At 41.6% G+C, this 21461-nt stretch overlaps 1 protein-coding gene across 1 annotated transcript in view; it reads left to right on the top strand.

The window, feature by feature from the left end:
• Positions 1-21461, top strand: part of LOC148024211 (PNAS-3-like protein) — a 77149-nt gene that overhangs the window by 40284 nt on the left and 15404 nt on the right. Inside the window, exon 6 of the mRNA XM_087693836.1 lies at positions 587-655. Within this exon, the coding sequence (XP_087549962.1) occupies positions 587-655 (69 nt within the window). The remainder of the gene's footprint in view (positions 1-586; positions 656-21461) is intronic.

Genomic DNA, 21461 nt, shown 5'->3' with positions numbered 1-21461 from the left:
GCTTGAAAGTTGAGCTTGAAATTTCAATTTGACATTAGAGAGGGAAAGAGATGGAGAGAGGGGGGGGGGGTTTGTATATGTGTGTTTTGGGAGAGAGAGAGAGCCTAAACAACACCTATAACTATCCCAGAAGTAACGCCAAACGGTCACAAACAGGGACTTTAAAACAGGCGGATGGTTTGGATCAGACACCATCAGACGTGTCGTACTAGACAGGATGGATCGGACTTGTTGATTTGTCTGTCGGATGTGGACAACTAGGGTCAGAGAATACACTAGGATGTGGACAACTAGGGTCAGAGAATACACATGGATCATATCATGATAAAAATAACATGCAAGTCCCCACTTAAACTCTACTTGATACTTGATAGTGCAGAGAATATAAACATGGATGATATCGTGATCAAAATATTATGAGAGCTCCACTTAAATTTTACTTGATTGTAAGAAAGCTAAAACAAAAATAGGGGAAATGTTGCAAGAGATACTCTCATGAAAACTGATTTCACTGCTGTAGCAGTGCTACCTTAGATTGCAAGTTTTGACTGAATGCCTCAATTTTGTCTTTTATTTTGTTTGCCAGGTTCAGTGTTGTACATGCGAGTTGTGAAAGCTAACTATGACATGCCGCCTGAGCTTTCATGCATTGATGGTATTTATCCTTCCAACTTCATGTTCCGTTTGCAGCTTTGAAGCATGATTGTAGTTACATGTATGCTGTTAATTAAATGTTTTTGAATGGTTGGTAGAGTTCAAACTTATTCAACCATCTGGTATCTGGCATTGTCTTAGTCAGATATATTGTTTTATTATGCACCATAGAATATGGTAGGATAATAAGATATGTTGGTAGAATAACAAGATAATGTACTATTAATCTATGTTATACTTGAGTTCTTTTATCTTCAAACCAGCATTTGGAGTTGTTTTTCCTGATCTCTATTGTACCTGAACAGTCTGGTCGTGAAAAGGTCGTAATGACTTGAATGTGCAGTATCAAAACTGTACTCAATTCATTTGGGTTTGATTGTGAAGATTTAAGCACTAACAATTAAGAAAACTTTGATGACAAAAGACAAGGTGGAGCTTATCATCATCAAGGCAGGGAGAACTGTCAGGATTTGAAAATTTCTTTTGCAATATAAAGTGACTGATTATGTTTCTCAAAAGAAAACTTTTAATGTACATGGGCCAACAGCTTGGGTGGAGCAAAAGCAAACACAGAAGGCTTGATCATACTTTATGTTGGAGCAAGAGACGAAATGCAAGGCCTTCCAACGCGGGCGCCATATAAAGTTACTGAGTATGTTTCTCAAAAGAAAACTTTTAATTTACATGGGCTAACAGCTTGGGTGGAGCAAAAGGAAACATGGAAGGTTGGTCATGCTTTATGTTGGAGCAAGAGACGAAATGCAAGGCCTTCCAAGGTGGGCTTTTTTCCCCTTTGGGGATTGTGGTGTGTGTGTGTGTGTGTTTTTCTGTTTTGTTTGGGGGGGCGGCCAGGGGCAAGCCAAGTTGAGAGCTTTTGGGGGCTGCCATCATGCAGCGTGAAGAACAAATTGTGCCCCAACTATAAAGGAAGAGTGCTTGGGCTCCTAATGGCCAAGCTGGCAAAAAGCCCGGTAAATGACAACATCCAAGCTTGGCTCAGCTCAATAAACCCTCTGCCACAAAACTTGCACATTAAAAATATGTCATGAGATACTGTAGGCAGAGATCAATGTGGTGAGCCTAAGATGTTAAGGAATCACATTGTGATGATGTACGACAATGACCTTAATCCTCCCATGAAGCTAAGATGTGGATTATGTAGGATGGAGGTCAATGTGGTAAGGCAAAGACGTTGAGAATAACATTACGGTGATGTGCAATGACAACCTTGATCCTACCATGCAGGTGTGTAAATGAGCAAGGTATTGATGGTCAACTTTTAAGCCTTTATTATTCAAGACGACCCTGTTTATCCTTTTGTTTCCCAACCTGCACTTCCTCCTCATGTTGTTTGACCTTGTTGATACCTAACATCACCTTTATGGTATGGAGTGCCAAGAAGAGAGCCTTGCTGTCTCTTCCTCTTATTTATGTTGGCACCCATTGGTCTTTTTAATCCTTGTCACAAAGGTTTAAGATCATACTTTTGCTTTATCTATGCAAATTACATCTTACTGCCTTTCAGGCAAAGATACTACCCTCTATGAGTATTCCTCTTTAGGACTTTCAACTAAGCTTCTTTCCAAGCTTTCTTCATGTCCGTTATCAATAAAATGTCAATGCAGACAGTCAAGTCTTCTCGAACCCTAGATCTCTACTTCTGCATTCCAAGGGTACTTGGTTGTATCTAATTTTGAGATCAGTATTGTTCCGGCTTTGTGAAATGGACCCACAAACTTCATCATATGCCTTTTGTATGGAAAATTCTATCATGCAGGCTTCTGCATGTGCACATGCTACAAGCACATCCACTAACCCTTTTTGACCTTAGACTATTGTCAGAGTTTGGCCAAGAAAAGTGAAAGTATAAAAAGCTATTGATCTATGTTGGGCTAGACACTCCTAATGAGGTAATGCATTGGATAATTGGTGGATTGGCTTTCACACTGCAATTTATACTGGCGCAAACTGGTGAAGTAGGCTCAAGATAGAGAGCCTGGCATCCACTTTCCTCAGCTGGTGACATTCAACTCAGTATGGCAACCTGATTCTGCTGCTTCTCAGCTCTGCGTTTGAGTTCCAGGCAACTGTCCAGCATCCTTCTTCACTCCTGCTGCTGTTGGCACATTTGCAGCCTCCACATTTTGCAGTCTCTGAGGTTTCCAGCCAGCAAGCAGCACCAACAGCAGCTCCCAGATCTGGGCTTACTGTTGCTGCTGGTCTCAGACAGCTGTCCAGCTCATCAGCCCTCTTCTATAGCAACTGCCTTACATTCAACACCTTGCATTTCATAGATTGGAGGCTTGGACCTGCTACTATGTTTGCATTTTCACCTCTAGTTGGCTGCCCAACAGTTGTCTTGACAGCAGCCATCATTTTGGAGATTATGTCATCATCATCACCATCACCCACAACTCCTAAGGATTGTGTTTTGCTTCCTCCATTGCTATCTAGCATCACTTGGTGTCTTCTTTGACATGTTCTTGCTTGGAGGGCTGCATTTCACTCCCTCATAGATCATCCTTATCCACAAGTGCTGCCACTTGATTAGCCACGATAGTATGGCCGTCTTTGAGCTTTGAATTGGCGTCATCAACTTTACTTAGCTCACTCAACTAGTCCAAGAGACATAAAACCTTGAGGCTCCATTGCATTACCATTACATGATTCATTATTTCATTCACTTTTTGTGTTCTTGAGTTTTGTGTCACAATGTGTGCTATGCACCCTTGGTTTTCCTCTTTGCAAACCCTGCTATTTCTTTACAAATTCATCTTTTGTTTGATTGATGTACTTTCAAACTTTTATGTTTCCATTTTCCTTGAGCAAGGATGCAATTCTGGAGTCAAATGATAGATACTTGTAAAAGCATTAACACACACATTCCTGTGAAGAAATACCCTAATGCAGAAACATAAGTGAAAGTATAAGACAAAGCTTAAACTCAAAAGAACACAATTAGGGTTAGGACAACTCAGAGACAATGAACATAGTGGAATCTAAATGAATGATTGAATATTGAATATACAATGCTCATGCAACAAATAAACCATGCAAGAATGAAAATTATACCTCGAGCCACAAATTCTACTTGTGAACCTATTTAGGTTAATTTGTACATTCCGTACATTGAAAGGGAATTTATAAGAAACAATATCTTAAGAATACTGAATGAATAAGCATGCATGTAGGAACCGTTTTTTCTAGGTTTTTCCACAATCTCATAGTGATAGTCTTTGCATAATACCACATCTTTATAAGCACTGGGAATAATTTGAAAACAATATATATTTGGCCATCAACAAGGGATTCATACTCAGTTATTAAGTTAGAGTAATACCCTAAATTTGATTAACTTAAGGATTCTCAAAAATTGTAGATGTTTTCCTGGGAGGTTTGGTTCTAATTTTTCTCCTTAGTGTTGATGCTAGAAACAAGCAGTCTGTAGATGTCGGACAACAACAAATGCAACACTGTGTAATGTTGGATGTTGGACAAGTAGAGGAGAGAGAAAACTGCAAATGCAACAAGTTGATGATAATGTGGCAGGATGATAGCAATAAAAAACGTAGATATGTTGATGTGGTAGATTGACGGCAGTAGAAACATAGGTATGATGGCATGGTAGTCCGAACAAACAGTCGCAGATTACAAACGCAACAGTTTAGTAGGTCGCAAGCTGTAGGCAATGTGGTTGATCATTAAACGTAGTAGAAATCAATGTAGATTGCACGATGGAGGTTGAAAACATGTGCATGATAGATGGAGACAATGCCAGGTAGCCTCCGTTGAGATGTCCTTCGTGAATGGGTTGTAGATAGTAAAGCTAGAGGGCTTGAAATTTGCAAAAACGAGATTGGATTGAATGGAGGGCCGCATGCCTATTTATAGAAAGTTTTGAGACCTTGTACCGTGCATCGTTTTAAAACTCTCTCGAACTACATATTGTTTTAGGGTTTTCATTAATTAAGCATTTTTAGGGTTGTTTAAGTGGCTAATTCAGCATGGAATGCTTATGTTAGCTCAACATTCCCTCTCAAGGAGGCTCAAAACTGAGTTAGAAAGGAAGGCCAACCCAAAGGTTTGTGTGTTTTTGTTTTGATGGGCTTTTACCTAGGGCGTCCCATCCCAAAACAACAAGGGCATCGAACAAAGGATGCATCGTGGCTTTCCGATGGTCTAAGAATATAGAGGTGATGGTTATCTTGCCAAGGGAGTCCAAATAGTCACCCTGTTGAGATATCGAGCTCCACTCGTGATACGCCAGGGTGACCGTTGTGTATTTATGTCACCGACTTGTCAGTTGCAGATGCGGTTGGTACACCGCCCCTGAATAATAGCTACATGATAGCTATCCTTATCTACTCTAGTTCGTGGCTCAGTTAGTATGCCACCTTAGTTAGTTGAGTTTGGTTTGAGACCCATATCTAGGGTTTTTCTATTTCTTTGTACTTGAGTTCTTTTGGCTTCCACAACTAAGAAGAGGAAAACTGTTTTCAGCCTCCACCCTTGTGTGTATTCCCCCATTGTGCAAGCAAGAAAGCTACAAGTGAGACTCCTTCCTTCTCTCCCACAATCTTGACATGGTATCAGAGTCTTGTTCGTGGTAAGGAGCTCAAGAAAGCAAGCCAAGCTCACGGTGTTCTGGTAAGAGGAGCAGTGTTGCTTTCATTTTCTGTTTTGGGAGCAGATCTTTGCAGGTAGCACAGCCGGAAAGTGCAGGAGTGTATTGTCTCAGGTTGAGACGCCCTTTGCAGTGAAGCAAGAGGGCAGTATATGTTGCGGGTGAGGGCTTTAGCCCTCGGCGACCTTGTTTTTTTGATTTGAGGCCATTTTGGGGCCTGTTTTGGAGGCGGAAGTTTTCTGCACGCACTCAGGAAAAGGCCCAGTTTTATGCTGTGCGACCACTGTTCTACAGGTCGGTGAAAAGTTACCACAGAAATTGCATCGTATGCTTATGTGCAGAGACATTGGGAGTTACAGAATCATCCTTGGTTCCTGTTTATGCAAAATTGTCACTAGGAAGTGACTGTGTGGTCAAATACCACTTTCGCCAGTTTTGCAGATTTGCCCTTGTGAGGGTGAAGCTGTGTTTTTTGCAGTGACAGAATTTTTTGCAGTATTCTGTAATGGCGTCTGATTCTCTTTCACAGATTGTCACTGAAAAGCTTGACAAGAACAACTTCCAAGCATGGAAGTTTAGAATGACGAATTTCCTTATGGGAAAAGGATATTGGGAATTTGTTGCAGGAAATGAAGAAGAACCAGTTCTTCCTGATGTTCCCAATCAACAGCAAATGCAGGCATTTAAAGCATGGCATGAGAGAGCCAGGAAAGTTATGTATTGGCTGTCTATCAGCATTTCAGACTCTATGATTGTGCATATTCAGGATGCAAGTACGCCAAAGGAGGCATGGGATACTTTGTCAAAAATGTATAGCACAAATACGCAAGCCAAGAAAATGCAGCTCAAGCAAGAGTTGCACAATGTGCAAAGAGAAAATATGAGCATCAACGACTACCACATGAAGGTGAAGAAGATTGCAGATGCACTTGCTTCCATTGGGTCACTAGTGGAAGATGATGATTTAGTTTCCGTGACCTTGAATGGTCTAGGAAAGGATTATGCACAGTTTCGGACATCCATTTCAGTTCGTGAAAGATTTCCTGATTTTGAGGAGTTGATTGCTCTTCTAATTTCTGAGGAGCAGAGAAATGGTGGTGGATCTTCTTCAGGAGGAACTTCAAAAGAAGTTGTCTTCTACTCAAATGCTGGAAGAGGTAGAGGCAGAGGTAGAGGAGGCCGATTTGGAGGCCATGGTAGAAATCAGAATATGCAGCAAACTCAAGAAAACTAGTCCTATGGAGGAGGATGTGGTAACTCTAGAGGCAGGGGGAGCCAAAGAGGTCGTGGTGGATGGCAAAGAGGCCAAAATGCAAACAGCAATGTTGAATGCTACTACTGTGGTAAAATGGGTCATATGGCTAAAGACTGCTATAAAAAACAGAATGACATCATGAATGGGAAATTGCAACAAGGGAATTATGCATCTTCTAGTAGACAGGGTGATGACAGAAATGAGCATTTGTTCATGGTGCAGCACATGAACAATTCTGTGACAAGTGCAGAAGAAAGCAACGATGTGTGGTATGTTGACTCAGGTGCATCAAACCACATGACAGGTCATGCAGAATGGATGGAGGATGCAAGGAAAATGGAAAAACCAGGATTTGTGGAGACTGGTGATGATACTGCACATCCTATTGTGCAGATTGGAAAAATTCCTTTGTCTATGCAGGATGGGAAAAAGAAATACCTGTCCGATGTATTTCATGTCCCGAATATCACCAAGAATCTGGTTTCTGTCGGTCAAATGGTTGAGCAGGGCTTGCAGGTCAGATTTAATCCTCATGGATGCTTTGTTGAGGATATGAAAAATAAAGGTCGCTTGATAGCAAAAGGAAAGAAGAAGGGCAGAATGTTTACGTTGGATGCAGACATGTCTGAATTGAGTGCAGCAATGTTTGCACATGGGACCGGTGTAGTTGCAGATATTGATATCTGGCATAAACGCATTGGTCATGTTAATGTACAGCGACTTAAATCAATGCAGGCCCAAAATATTGTTGCTGGATTGCCAAAATTCAAGGTTGCAGAAATGCATAAGGTATGTGAAGCCTGTCAGTTTGGAAAACAGGCAAGGAAACCATTTCCTAGACATGTTCAAGAGAGTGAGAAGCCATTGGAATTAATCCACTCTGATGTGTGTACTAAAGCTGCATCTCTTGGAGGCTGTCATTATTTTGTCACTTTTATTGATGACTATAGCAGAAAAGTTTGGGTGTATTTTATGAAAAAGAAAAGTGAAGTTTTTGGGCATTTCAAAACCCTTAAAGCTATGGCTGAAAAAGAAACAGGTCTGCAAATAAAATGCCTAAGGTCAGATGGAGGGGGAGAGTACCTCTCAAATGAGTTTGCAAAGTTCTTGTAGGAGCATGGCATAAAGCAGCAATATTCATGCAGTCATACCCCACAACAAAATGGAATTACAGAAAGGAAAAACAGGCATATTGGAGAGGTATCTCGTGCCATGCTCAATGAAAAAGACTTGTCAGATTTTTATTGGGCTGAAGCAGTTGCTACAGCAGTCTATATAATGAACATGACTCCCACTGCAGCAATACATGGGATGACTCCAGAGGAGAGGTATACTGGTAGGAAACCAGATATTTCTCATTTGAAAATTTTTGGTTGCATTGTCTATGTACATGTGCCAGATGAGCTGAGATCCAAGTTGGATCCAAAAGCTGAGAAGTGCATCTTTATTAGTTACTCTTTGCAGCAAAAAGGGTATAGATGCTATAACTCTTCTACTCGTAAGTTTACAGTGAGCAGAGATGTTGTTTTTGATGAGATGAGTAGCTGGTATAAACCAATAAATGTGATTGATGATGTAGATGCACAAAATGGTAATGCTGCACAGAATTCACAGCAGCAGTCACAAAATATTAGTGGACCTGGAGCGTCCTCTAGCAGTGGTTCACATTCGTCGCCATGGACAGGCAGATTGAGATCAGGAGAATCTTCTCAAAGCAATGCAGATAGTGGTATGCAGGTATCACGAAAAGGAAAAGAGAAGGTTGATCAGCCCATGTTTGATGTGAATGCAGGTCACTCTTATGTGGATGGTGAATCCAGTGGCTCAGAACAGAGCATTGATGATGAGTTGGGTATTCCTTCTATTGTTACACCTGGAGTAAGGAAGACCAGGGATGTTTTGAGAGCATCTGGGAGTGAACCTACTTTGCGCAGGTCTACGAGAGCTAGGTATCCTGTGGATAGGCTGAAATATGATGGATTTACAGCCATTCACTATGCATATATGGTCAAAGTGATACAGGAACCAGAACCCACTTCTTTTGAGCAAGCCATGGGAAAAGAAAAATGGGAGAAAGCCATGGATGAAGAAATGGATGTCTTGGAAGCAAATGCTACATGGGAATTGGTACCTTTGCCTAAAGGTAAAAATGCAATTGGCTGTAAGTGGGTTTATAAGGTGAAGCACAATGCAGATGGTTCTGTGAATAGATACAAGGCAAGATTAGTAGTCAAGGGGTATGCACAAACATATGGCATTGACTATGAAGAAACATTCAGTCCGGTTGGAAGGATGGCAACCGTAAGAGCAGTCATTGTTATGGCTGCATCAAAGGGATGGTCTTTACATCAGATGGATGTAAAGAATGCCTTCTTGCATGGTGATTTGCAAGAAGAGGTCTATATGGAGCAGCCACCAGGTTATGTGCATGCTGTTCATCCTGAGTTTGTTTGCAGGTTGAAGAAAGCCTTGTATGGCTTAAAGCAAGCACCTAGAGCATGGTCTGACAAGATAGGACAGTATCTTGTCACTATTGGCTTTCAAATTTCCAAGGCAGATTTCTCACTTTATGTGAGAAAAACAGAGAAAGGTATTATGCTACTTGTCATTTATGTTGATGATTTGATTATGACAGGTGACAGTGATGAAGATATCCTTCATGTGAAAATGCTATTGAAGCAAAAGTTTGAGATGAAGGATTTGGGAGAGCTGCGTTATTTCTTGGGCATTGAGGTGATCAGATCACCAAGTGGGATACAGCTCTTGCAGAGGCAGTATGGATTGGACATGCCATCCAAATATGGGATGACAGGCTGTAAGCCTATTTCAGTTCCTTTGGAGCAGAATGTGAAGCTGAGCACAGATACAGGTGAGCTTCTAGAAGACCCTACTATGTACAGACGCATAGTAGGAAGTTTGATTTATATGACTATTACCAGGCCAGATTTGAGCTATGCTGTTGGATTGGTAAGTCAGTTTATGCAGGCTCCAAGGAAACCACATTTGGATGCGGCTAGACGCATACTCAGGTATGTGAAGTCCACATTGCAGTATGGACTATTTTATGAGACTGGGGTTCAGATACAGTTGCATGGATACACTGATGCTGATTGGGCTGATAGTATTTTTGATAGACGATCTACTAGTGGATATGTGTTCTCTTTTGGGAGTGCTGCAGTCACTTGGAGCAGCAAGAAACAGCCTACAGTTGCCTTGTCTAGCACAGAGGCTGAGTACAGGGGTGCAGCAATGGCTGCATGTGAGGTAGCTTGGTTGCATAAGCTACTTTATGATATACATCAGTCTACAGATGGGCCAGTTGTCATTTATTGTGACAACATGAGTAGTATACACTTGGCAAATAACCCAGTCTATCATGCTAGAACAAAGCACATTGAGGTGCATTATCACTATGTGCGAGAGAGGGTTTTACTAGGTCTTATTGATCTAGTTTATGTCAGCACAGAGGATCAGGTAGCTGACATATTTACGAAGGCATTGGGCGCAGAGAAGCTGCGCAAGTTCAGAGACCTGCTCGGTGTGCAGGAATTGGGATTGAGCTCGAGGGGGAGTGTTGAGATATTGAGCTCCACTCGTGATACGCCAGGGTGACCGTTGTGTATTTATGTCACCGACTTGTCAGTTGCAGATGCGGTTGGTACACCGCCCCTGAATAATAGCTACATGATAGCTATCCTTATCTACTCTAGTTCGTGGGTCAGTTAGTATGCCACCTTAGTTAGTTGAGTTTGGTTTGAGACCCATATCTAGGGTTCTTCTATTTCTTTGTACTTGAGTTCTTTTGGCTTCCACAACTAAGAAGAGGAAAACTGTTTTCAGCCTCCACCCTTGTGTGTATTCCCCCATTGTGCAAGCAAGAAAGCTACAAGTGAGACTCCTTCCTTCTCTCCCACAATCTTGACACACCCTAGAGAGGCTAGGGTATCGAACAAAGGGTACATGTCAAGTGCCTAGTGGCCTACCAAGTCCTGCAAAGGTAGATGGGACCATAATGAACTTTGGGTTTAAAGAAAAAGGGGTTTGATAATGATTGTTTTAAAAAGTAGAGGTGGCGGCCGATTTAGTAATGGACTGGAGACTATTAGTGAGACCCAAAGGCTTTCACGAAGTAAACAGGCTATCCCGACTACTATTGGGTATTGATGGCCAAGGAAGAGGTTAGTGGTATGTGAGGCAAATATGGTGGTTATGTGGAGAGGCAAAAAAGATATAGGGAAAGCAAGCTAGCAAGGCCAAGCAAGCAAGGGAGACTTCCATGTGCAATGCCGCAAATATGGTGGATCTAGAATTGATCACTTAGAAAGACTAAAAAGAGATAAATGCGCATGGATATATGTTTACAAGAACAAAGTGCCAATGCATTGGAGTTATGTAAGAGGCAATGTAGGTGTGAAGATACTCGTGCAAAATGTGATGCAATGGTGCCACTTGGACAATGTCCTTGCAAGGGAATGGCAATCGCCAAGAGAAGAAACTTGCCTCCTCTTAAAGTGGAAGGGAAAGTTGTAGGGAATCATCCTCTTTCCATCAATGTCAAGAAGTAGGGGAGGGTGTACCCAAGTTGATCATAGAGAGAAATATATTATAACATTGGCCTATTGACCACCGTGGTCAATATGTGTGCAAAGCCGTTGGATAAAGGTACAAACTCTAGGTGTATGGTGCCTAGCTCAACTTACTCTTTGGTGAAGTGGAAGTGGACCTCCACAACCATGTTTGTGGTGTAAGGATTGGATTGCCTGCAAGAGCAATGACACTCTAGTTGTTGTAGTAGACAATAGTGGGAGAGTCGCATGGAAAGTGAAGTGCCGTTAGTAAGCTTCTCAAATAGATAGTCTTTGTGGTACCATCTAAAAGAGCCTAATACTTGGCCTTAGCCGTCGAAGTTGCCACCCTCTCTTGCTTACGGTTAACTTAAGAGATGGTTACTGTACCCAAGGTAAAGAGATAGCAGCCATGGGAATGTTGGGTTAGGATCTCTTGCCTAGTTAGAGTCAATGTATCCCTACAAACATAAACTGGATCTATAAGTTAGGCCATAAGAATAGGTACATTGCAAATATCTCAGAATATGAAGACATGGAATCCAATGAGATATCCTAGGTGCAATGAAATACTAAGAAAACTAATTGAGTATGCTAAATTTGGTCTAGTGTGAATCAATCAAAGAAGCTTCTCTATCACAGACCTATAGGTGTGCTTTTGTCGAAGGGTTGACCTAGGGTATCCTTAGAAAGATGGATAGTGGGATCAAGAGGCGTGGCCATAGGCCATGTGTGATTTGTGTAATACTAGTCTACTACGTGAAGAGCGTACTTTTGTTGTGACACAAAAATACTATTCCCAAATCGAACTATCTCCGTTCCCAAAAAGTAAGATAACAAATCAAGGTTTGGCATCTCAAAAGTACAACAAAGCTGGGCCTCTAGAGTTTGAGCCAACGAAGTAAATTATCTACGCATAATAGGATATAAGTAACCCCCTTTGAAATAGTACAAATATATAAGTTTGGGTCGTAATGGGTAGAATGGTATATGTGAGTCCTAAAGAACTTATCCATCCTTTGGAATCAAGACCACGGTACTTGCTTCAATCCACAAAGAGCTTTTTGCAAGTGAAAGACTTTATCTTTCCGGTCAGTAGAAGAAAATCTGAGAGGCTGCTCCACATAGACTTCCTTCTTCAAATAATTGTTCAGAAAGGTAATTTTGATGTCCCTTTGATAGATCGGCCAACTATGGTAAGTGGCTAGTGCAACTAGTAGAGGAAATGCTCCATATAGACTTCCTTCTTCAAATAACCATTCAGAAATGTACTTTTGATGTCCCTTTGATAGATCGGCCAAGTGTGGTAAGCGGCTAGTGCAACCAATAGACGAAAGGATATTTAGCTACGTAATAGGAGTAAAGATCTCTTTTTAGTCAATACCTTGCTTGTGTTGAAACCTTGTTGGGAATAAAGGGCCATCATGCCTTTTATATGTGCACGGGTTTGAATACACCCTTAGCACATTTGTACTTTTATATATATTTATCTAAAACCTAAAGGGGTACACACAAAAAAATTATACCCAAGAACGTCGTGCATCTCTCTCTCTGACTCTGACTCTCTACTCTTGCTCACGTTTTGCTCCCTACCGGACATTTTCATCGCAGGACATTAATTGCCATTGCGCATCGCTCACTTCAAACTGGTATCAGAGCTGCGGCTAAGGTGTTCGCGCTTCTCGGAGTCCTTGCAGGTCAGCTCGTCATTGTTCTTTCACTGGACAGGCAGGCGACAGTTCCAAGTTGCATGCAGGTCAAAATCTTCATTTCCTGGTTAGACGCAGTCACGCGCAGGTCACACACTTTAGGTGCAGGTCAAAACATTGTTTTTCAGGTCACGAGCAGGTCACGCGAGTAGGCGACGGGTTGGTCACTGTAAACGGGGCAGATTCGTCACTTTTCTTTTGCAAAATTTTTACTTTTTCAAAGGTTCCCTGCAAGCAAGCCCTTTGCTCACTGATGGGCGTTCGTGCGTGTAAGCACAGTTCAGAATTTTGGGCAGATCTGTGCTAAAAATTTGGGGATCTGACCAGATTTGATGTGAGCAAGACACAACAGTGATATGTCTCGGAAATTGCAGGAATTTGTGACATTTTGCCTCTGACATTTGGGGCTTTTCATGTACATTGGGCTGAAATTTACCCAATTTCTCGACATTGATGCACATTGGACCCCGTGCAATTTGGGGCTTTTGCTGTTTGGGTGAAATTTGTGTGCCATTTGGTCATTTTATGTACATGCGGGTGTAATTCCATGCAATTTGGACACCTAGCACTTGGAAAAATGTGGTGGTTTTGCCGAAATTGCTCTATTTTGGCAAAATTGGCCTATTCTATGCATGTCAGAGATAGTGTAGATGTATGGTTGATGCTTTGAGCACAAAAATTTTAGGGCTTTTGACCGTGCGTGTCAAATTTTGTGCCCGAGGGTGCATGTACAACAGAAATTGCAGCTAAAATTTGGGGCTTCTCATGTAATGTGATGTATTTGTCCTTGGAACAATTGTAATCAGTTGTGGAGTGTTGTAGCACAAGGTTTAGTGCTTCTGAAAATTTATTTGCAGATTTGAAATTTCTGCTTTTACATGGTTATTTATTGCTGCTTGGTGCTTGTTTGTACCTTGGTGACTTGTGTGACAGTTTGGGCGTGCATTTGCTAAAATTTTTGGTCACATTTGGGCTGAAAGTCATGGCTGGCAGCAGTGACAGCAGTCATCTCATGCACATTAAGAAGATTGAAGGAGCACATAACTTTGCAGTCTGGCAAAAACATTGCTATAATATCTTGTTGCAGAAGAAGCAAGCAAGGCCGATTAAGACCAAAGGGGCAAAGCTTGCAGATATGGAACATGAAGATTGGGACGAGTTAAATGAGCTTGCACTCTCAACCATCGAGCTATCGATTTCTGATGCCTTGCTGTTTAACATTGAAGGTTTGGATTCTGCCTATGCTATTTGGACTCGACTGGAAGAATTGTATGCCCAAAAGAGTGCTGTAAGAAAAGTTTAGTGGCTGAAAAGCTTATGGATTTGCATATGAAAGAGGGTACAGCAATGTCGGCTCACTTGAGTGAGTTTAACTCCATTTTCAGCTGGTTGATTGCCTTGAAGTTCAAGATTGATGAAGAATTTAAGGCTGTGTTCTTGCTTTGCACTCTGCTAAAGAGTTGGGATACGTTCAGGATTGCTATGAGCAATTCTAATGTGATGCTTTTGTATGCTGATGTAGAGAGTGTTGCACTCATGGAAGAAATGAATCGGCAGAACAATGCATCCAGTAAGTCTTCTAGTGCTTTGTATATTAGGGTAGATCATAGCAGAAAGGCAAATCTGATAGCAAGGGACGCAGTAAATCACGTGGTAAGGATGTTGAATGCCATCATTGTGGCAAGAAGGGTCACTTTAAACGTGGCTGCAACAAATGGAAGAAAGAGAAAGGAAAGGGCAAGAAGATAGATGATAGCAAGGAAGAGAAAAAAGAGAAAAAAATTGAAGAGGTGAATGTAGTCACTCATGACAGTGACAATGGGAATGACGTACCCTTTGTCTCTTCACACTTTAGTACACATGCTTTACTTGCAGATACAGATAATGACATGCACGCTTGGATTTTAGATTCAAATGCTTCGTTTCATGTCACCCCTCATCGTGAGTGGTTTTCTAACTATACACGGGGTCGACATGGTGGTGTTTATCTTGGGACAACTATGTATGTGACATTGCAGGTATTGGCAGTGTGCAGTTGCAGTTTCAGTATGGTTTTGTCTTCACATTTCAGCATGTACGGCATGTACCTCAGCTCAAGAAGAGCTTGATTAGCACAGGGCAGCTAGATGACGATGGATTTCATACCACCTTTGGTGATGGAAAATGGAAGATCTATAAGGGATCTAGAGTAATTGCCAAAGGTTGTAAAAGTGATACCTTGTATCTTGTCCATGTATCTAGTGTGTGTGACCATGTTGTTGCTGTGACCGAGTAGCCAAGTGTTTCTTTGTGGCATGGCCGGTTAGGACACATGAGTCAAACTTGAATGAAAGTGCGTGCTTGTTTGGGTTACTTGCCTTGTTTTCGTTATGTTGATTTTGAGCATTGCGATCATTGTGTTTATGGTAAACATGCATAGACGTGTCATAAGGAGTCTCTTTCGTTGAAATCTTCTCCTCTATAGTTAGTACATTCCGATGTGTGTCAGATGCCAGGGTTATCTTTAGGGGGAAAGAAATACTTTGTTACCTTTGTCGATGATGCTACACGGAAGGTATAGGTTTACCCTATTCGTAGAAAGCACGAAGTGCTTGACAAGTTTCAAAGGGCAAGTTAAAGTTAATAGGAGAAGTTTGAATTTGGTGGAAACAATGGTGTAAAGACCAAGGAATCTCCGAGGCATTTGTTAGTTGGGACGTATTAAAGGATACAGTGCGAAGCCGATATCTCCCACCAGCATACCGCATGTAAAAGATGAAGGAATTCTTTGGTCTAAAGAAACTTGGAATGACACTGGGAGAGGAGGAAGAAGAGAAGAAGAAGAAGAAGAGGAAGAGAGAGAGGGAGGAGGAGGAAGAAGAAGAAGAAGAGAGAAGTATGGTTCATGACCGGAACGAGAGATGTTGCAACAAGACTGGGTCCATTGACTCCCCTTCACAGAAGAAGTGGCTTTGGCTAGATTATGGGATCCCAAGAAAAGGAAAATAATACGTAGTAATGATGTTATCTTCCGGAAAGATTGCATGCATAAATAGCTCGAAAAGACTGAGGAGGTCCGTAGGGTTGTATTCCGGGAAGAAATACCTTTTGGACAGCAAAATGTGCCCGCTGTATAGTAGCAAATACGTGCTGTAAATGAACTTGCAAGTGCAGAAAATAATGCTGGAAATGATCAGCTAACCATTGCTCATAATCATGAGCCATTGGATATGCAGGAAGAACCAGGACAACAAGCTTTTAATGCTGATTTGCAGGCTGAAATGCCAGGACATCAAGTTGAAAATGGAAATTTGCAGGCTCAACAGCTAGCAAACAATGATCATTGGGTTAGGAGATCATCCAGGGCTACTAGACAACTTGATAGATTCGTTCTTGATGCAAACAATGTGGCTGATTATGCCATGTTGACAGACTGTGATGAACCATCTTGCTTTAAGGAAGCAATGGATAAACAACACAGCAAGAAATGGTATAAAGTCATGTTGTTAGAGATGGAATCTCTTGAGAAAAATGGCATTTGGCACTTGGTGCAGTTACCTAAAAGGTAGAAAAACCTTCCGTGCAAATGGGTTTATACGATGAAGGTCACTTCTCGTTCCTCGTCAAAGTACAAAGCAAGATTGGTTGCGAAGGGGTACAAGCAAGAACATGGAGTTGCTTTTGATGAGACGTTCTCTCCTATAGTCAAGATGACTACATTGAGAACCATTTTGAGCTTGGTTACAACTTAAGATATGGAGCTCATACAGATGGATGTAAAGACTACATTCTTACACAGTGATCTGCATGAAGACATATATATGCAGCAACCTAAAGGGTTTGTGGCAAAAGGGAAAGAGAAGATGGTATGTAAACTCAAAAGGAGTTTGTATAGGTTGAAACAAGCACCAAGAGAATGGTATCAGAAGTTTGATACATTTATGCAGTCTCAAGGTTTTCATAGAAGTCAAGTGGATCACTGCTTGTACACCAAGAAGGTAGCAGATGGCAGTCTGATTATCTTGGTTTTGTATGTTGATGACATGCTGATTGTTGGCAGGGGTACTCATGCCTTGAACTCACTGAAGTAAAGTTTTCATAGCAGCTTTGACATGAAGGATCTTGGTGATGCAAATCACATTCTTGGCATGTGAGTACTTAGAGATAGGTCAAAAGGTTTAGTCTATCTATCTCAATAGGAGTATATCTCCAAAGTTTTACAGCGTTTCAATATGGAGGGAGGGGGAAAACAATTGGGGTTCCATTGCCTTCATATGTGAAACTCAGTGCAGAGGACAACCCTACATCTGATGATGAGAAGGCTGAAATGACCAAGATACCATATACTTCAGTTGTTGGCAGTTTGATGTATGCTATGGTTGCTACACGTCCAGACATTGTCTTTGCAGTGGGAGTGGTTAGCAGATACATGGCAAACCTTGGCAAAAAGCATTGGGAAGTAGTGAAAGGTATTATGAGATACCTCAAAGGCACAAAGGATTTGTGCATTTGCTTTGGAAAGCAGAAGACATCTGTCGTTGGCTTTACGGATGCAGACTATGTTGGTCATGTGGACTGCTGAAAGTCCACTTCTGGGTATGTGTTACCTTTACAGGAGGAGCAGTCTCTTGGATCTCCAGGCTACAAAAGTGTGTTGCATTGTCTACTACAGAGGCAGAGTATGTGGTTGCGACTGTGGCTTTATGGCTTTCACGTCTGGCGGGAGAGCTTGGCATTAGAGAGTTACCTATTCTCCATTGTGATAGTCAGAGTGCTATGATGCTAGCACGGAATCTCATCTTTCATGCAAAGACGAAGCACATACATGTGAAGTATCACTTTATTAGAGATGTACTTGACAGCAAGAGCATTGAGCTTTTCAAAGTGCATACAGATAATAATCCTGCAGATCTTCTCACAAAGGCCCTTCGAGCAGAGCGGTTTGCTCATTGCCAATAGATGATGGGAGTTGGATAGGTATATCTATTTCAGCTTTGTACATACCGAGACTTAGCTGATTCTTTTTTCCTCTTAAGGCACATTACCTTTAGGTGGGAGGTTGTTGGGAATAAAGGGCCATCGTGCCTTTTATATATGCACGGGTGTGAACACACCCTTAGCACATTTGTACTTTCATATATATCTATCAAAAACCTAAAGAGATATACACAAAAAAATTGTATCCAAGAACATTGTGCATCTCTCTCTGAGACACTCACTCTCTACTCTTGCTCACGTTTTGCTCTCTACCTGACATTTTCATCGCAGGACATGGCATGGCCACTGCCAAATCTATTCAAAAACAAAGAATGAGCCAATAGATCGATTGATTGGATTCCTTTTTTGTTTCCTTTGACAAAACAGTATCGCTCATTTCAAATCCTTGCACCACAACGCAAGCCTTATACTTGTCTAAAATCCCATCAACCTTTAGATTAGTTTTAAAAACCCACTTTGTTCCGATGACTTTCTTGTGGCTTGGACGATTCACTAAGGTCCAAGTCTCATTTCGGTCAATACTTTCTAGCTCATTTTCCATGGCCTCTCACTATTGGGACCGCTAAAGAGTCTCTTGTTGACTATTTAGGTCAAACTACGCTATGTACTTAGTTGTAAACAATGACACAAATAAAGCTTGAGGTGGAAATTGGGCAGATTTTCTAGGGCTTTCGGAGTGAAATTCAATGGAAGGATCCTCGAATCCCACATGGTTTGCTAGTATTATTGAGGCAATGTGTCTTACAGATGGGGCCTAGGAGTTCAAGAATTTGCGGGTGGATTAGGAGTGGATAGTAGGCTTGGCTTAGAAGGAATAATGTGAGAAAAGGGCTTAGATTCGAGTATATAAGATTGTATAATGTCCCTCTCATCAAACAGTACTTTCCTAATGATTAGCTTGTTTGTTCGAGGATTGAATAGAGGCTTTCGATTCAGAGGAGTATCTTACAAAAATCAAGAGATCAGCTTGGGGTGTAAGCTTGCTTATCCTATCATCGGGGGTGTGCGTGTAAGCACGACTTCTAAATACTCTACGGTGGGAAATGATAGGCTAAGAGCCAAAGAATGCCTCATACGAAGTCTTTGAAGGACTGCTGTAGTCAACGGGTATGGATTGAGGATTTACACCGAAGTGTTAACAACCCTGATCCAAAGGTGCTTAGGGAGCTTTGCTAGGAACAACATAGAGCGTGCCATGTTTATGATGGTCCAGTTTTTATGCTTTACAACTCCATTCTATGAAGGAGAGTGGATAGAGGTAACTTGGCATGAAATACCATGCTCGTGTTAAAACTTGGAAAACTCGTGGAGGTGAACTTGTCTCCATTGTCACTTCTTATATAGCCTACATGAAGGCCAGTGTGTTTATACACCAGCAACACCCAAGCAGAAAAATATGTGAAGGTATCTGACTTATACTTGAGAACACCCACATGTGATAAGAATGATCATCCACATAAAAAAAGTACAATGGGCCTTTCAAGGTGGCGGTGGATGTTAGATCACAAAGATCAACATAAATCAATCTAAAAGGTGCCTTAGCTCTGCGTATATATTGTTGAGAGAATAGGATATGGTACTGCTTCTCGAGTTGACAAGCTTAGGCCATTAATTGTCTTTCGATGTGACAACTCATAAAGAGAGTTGTATTCGAGATATTCTAAACAAAAATGCGAAAGACACTCAATACTTGTAGGCTCTTGTATAGCTAGCAAAGCTTGGAAGTAGTGGAACTCGGGGCGCTCGATTGTTGGCTCAAAAAGAAACTGTCATGTGGTGAGTGGAAAAATTGACTTGATCGCAAGCTTGAATTGTGATCGAGGAGTTGTTTCCAACTCGGACATACCCAGCTGTGAAACTTAGGAAATGAAGATGTCCTCGACAGGGGTTATATGGTGGGAGCTCCATTGTCCATAATCCAAGGAGTAGTTGAAGTGCTTTAATGCGATGAGTGGTCTCTGTAGTCATCTTGTTAGGAGGAAACTTATAGATGTGAATGAGACTCACATCCTCAAATGCCTCTATGAAGATGATATGGGTCTTTGCAGACTAGTCATACAAGCCCTTTGGCGTTAAGATTGTTGTCGACTGCGATGGCTAATTGGTGGCAACATGGGTTTGGTCTCGCCATTGCTCATATTGAGGATTGCCATCACCTTGCCTCCCCTGCTGGGAATTGCTTGATTGAGGGGTGAGGGTTTGAGTCTTAGCTTTTGGTGCTGTGCCGCTTGCCTTTGATCGACACTTGTCGTTAAAGTGGCCAGCCTTCTAACAATGTTGACAATACCGATTTTTCTTTGGTACATTTTGCCACTTGGGTTTTAGAGATGACCGAGAGTTTCCTTGGGTCTCACTAGTTTAATTTTGATTTGGATTTTGAGTTTGTTTTTTATTTTGATTGGAAATTTGATTTTGTTTATCCTTCCCTTGTTGCCCCTTTTGAGAAGAAGCAATGAGAGACCCCTATGTAATACACTCAAACACATAGAAAGTGGACATAATAGGCTATGAGATCATGTGCTCACAGAATGGAAGTATTTTTGTGGTAGCTTGTTTAGAAATAGTGTGACCTGATCGTCCATTAGGAACCGCTGTGGTAGAGAACTTGGCGAAAAGGTATAGATACTCAACCAACTTGACTTTCAAGGCATCCTAGTCAGTGATTTTAAAGTTTTGGAGCTGATGATCCAAATTGATGCGATAGGTGTTATCTCGAGCTACATAGCAGTAAGTCAAGTGTGCCCAACACTTGGGTGCTAAGTCAAAATGCTGAAGATATTAATGAAATCTAGATAATAGACCTTGCATTAGCTTGACAATAGCGGAGGCATTCCTAGCCTTCCATGAGTGGACCACCTCAAATGGAACAAGTATGGGATTAGGTTGGGGTTTTAACCCTCGCACAAGATCCCACAGGTTTTGTGAGTCAAGGACATGTCTCACCAAATTTGGCCAAGTAGTGAAATTCGACCCATTAAAACAAGTCTTATGATGAAAGGCATGCTTGACTGATGAGGAGGAATAGCCATGAGATGTTGGATAAGTGGAATAAGAAAGTAGTGGTAGAGGGAGATAAGTAGGAGCGGGAGTTGGGTAGGCAGAAATAGGTTGATAATATCCAATGGGTGTTGATTGATACGGAGGCATTGTGGAGCATGAATGTTTCCATGAAGTGTTGGTGGAGGTGGAGGCACCGAGACACGTAATCCTTGTCCTGTGGTCAACTAGGGCATAATAAAATGATCAAAATACCCTCTAGGTAATGCCATGGAGGCAAACTGTGGTACCAATTGATCCACACTCGAGGAGGGTTGGGTGGCATTTCCAAGCCGCGGAAAATTAGAAAGGGTGGGGATGGGAGGATGAATCTCTATCATGGAGACACCACTTGGTTGAGGAAAAGATGAGGTCCTAAAAGGCGTTTTTAAGGGTGAAGGATCCCTCGGTATGATGTGTGAAAATATGTAAGGTGCACTTAATGGAGGCTGAAAGGATAGTGCAACGGAACGTGTAGGTGGAATGGGCGGGAGATTCAATGGATTTGTTATTTGTGTAGATGTGGGTAATGTGTTAGGTTCCTTTTGCCCATTAAATGCAAATGATGAAAAAAATGAATCACCAAAATCAAATTGACCATGTAGATGTAAAAGTTGAAGGAAAAAATGGAGTATTTACAA

This window comes from Lygodium microphyllum, chromosome 15 (genome assembly GCF_053477565.2).
Source record: "Lygodium microphyllum isolate KBCC chromosome 15, Lygodium_microphyllum_v1.1.10, whole genome shotgun sequence".
Lineage (NCBI taxonomy): Eukaryota > Viridiplantae > Streptophyta > Polypodiopsida > Schizaeales > Lygodiaceae > Lygodium > Lygodium microphyllum.
This window is presented reverse-complemented; position numbering and strand designations above follow the sequence as displayed.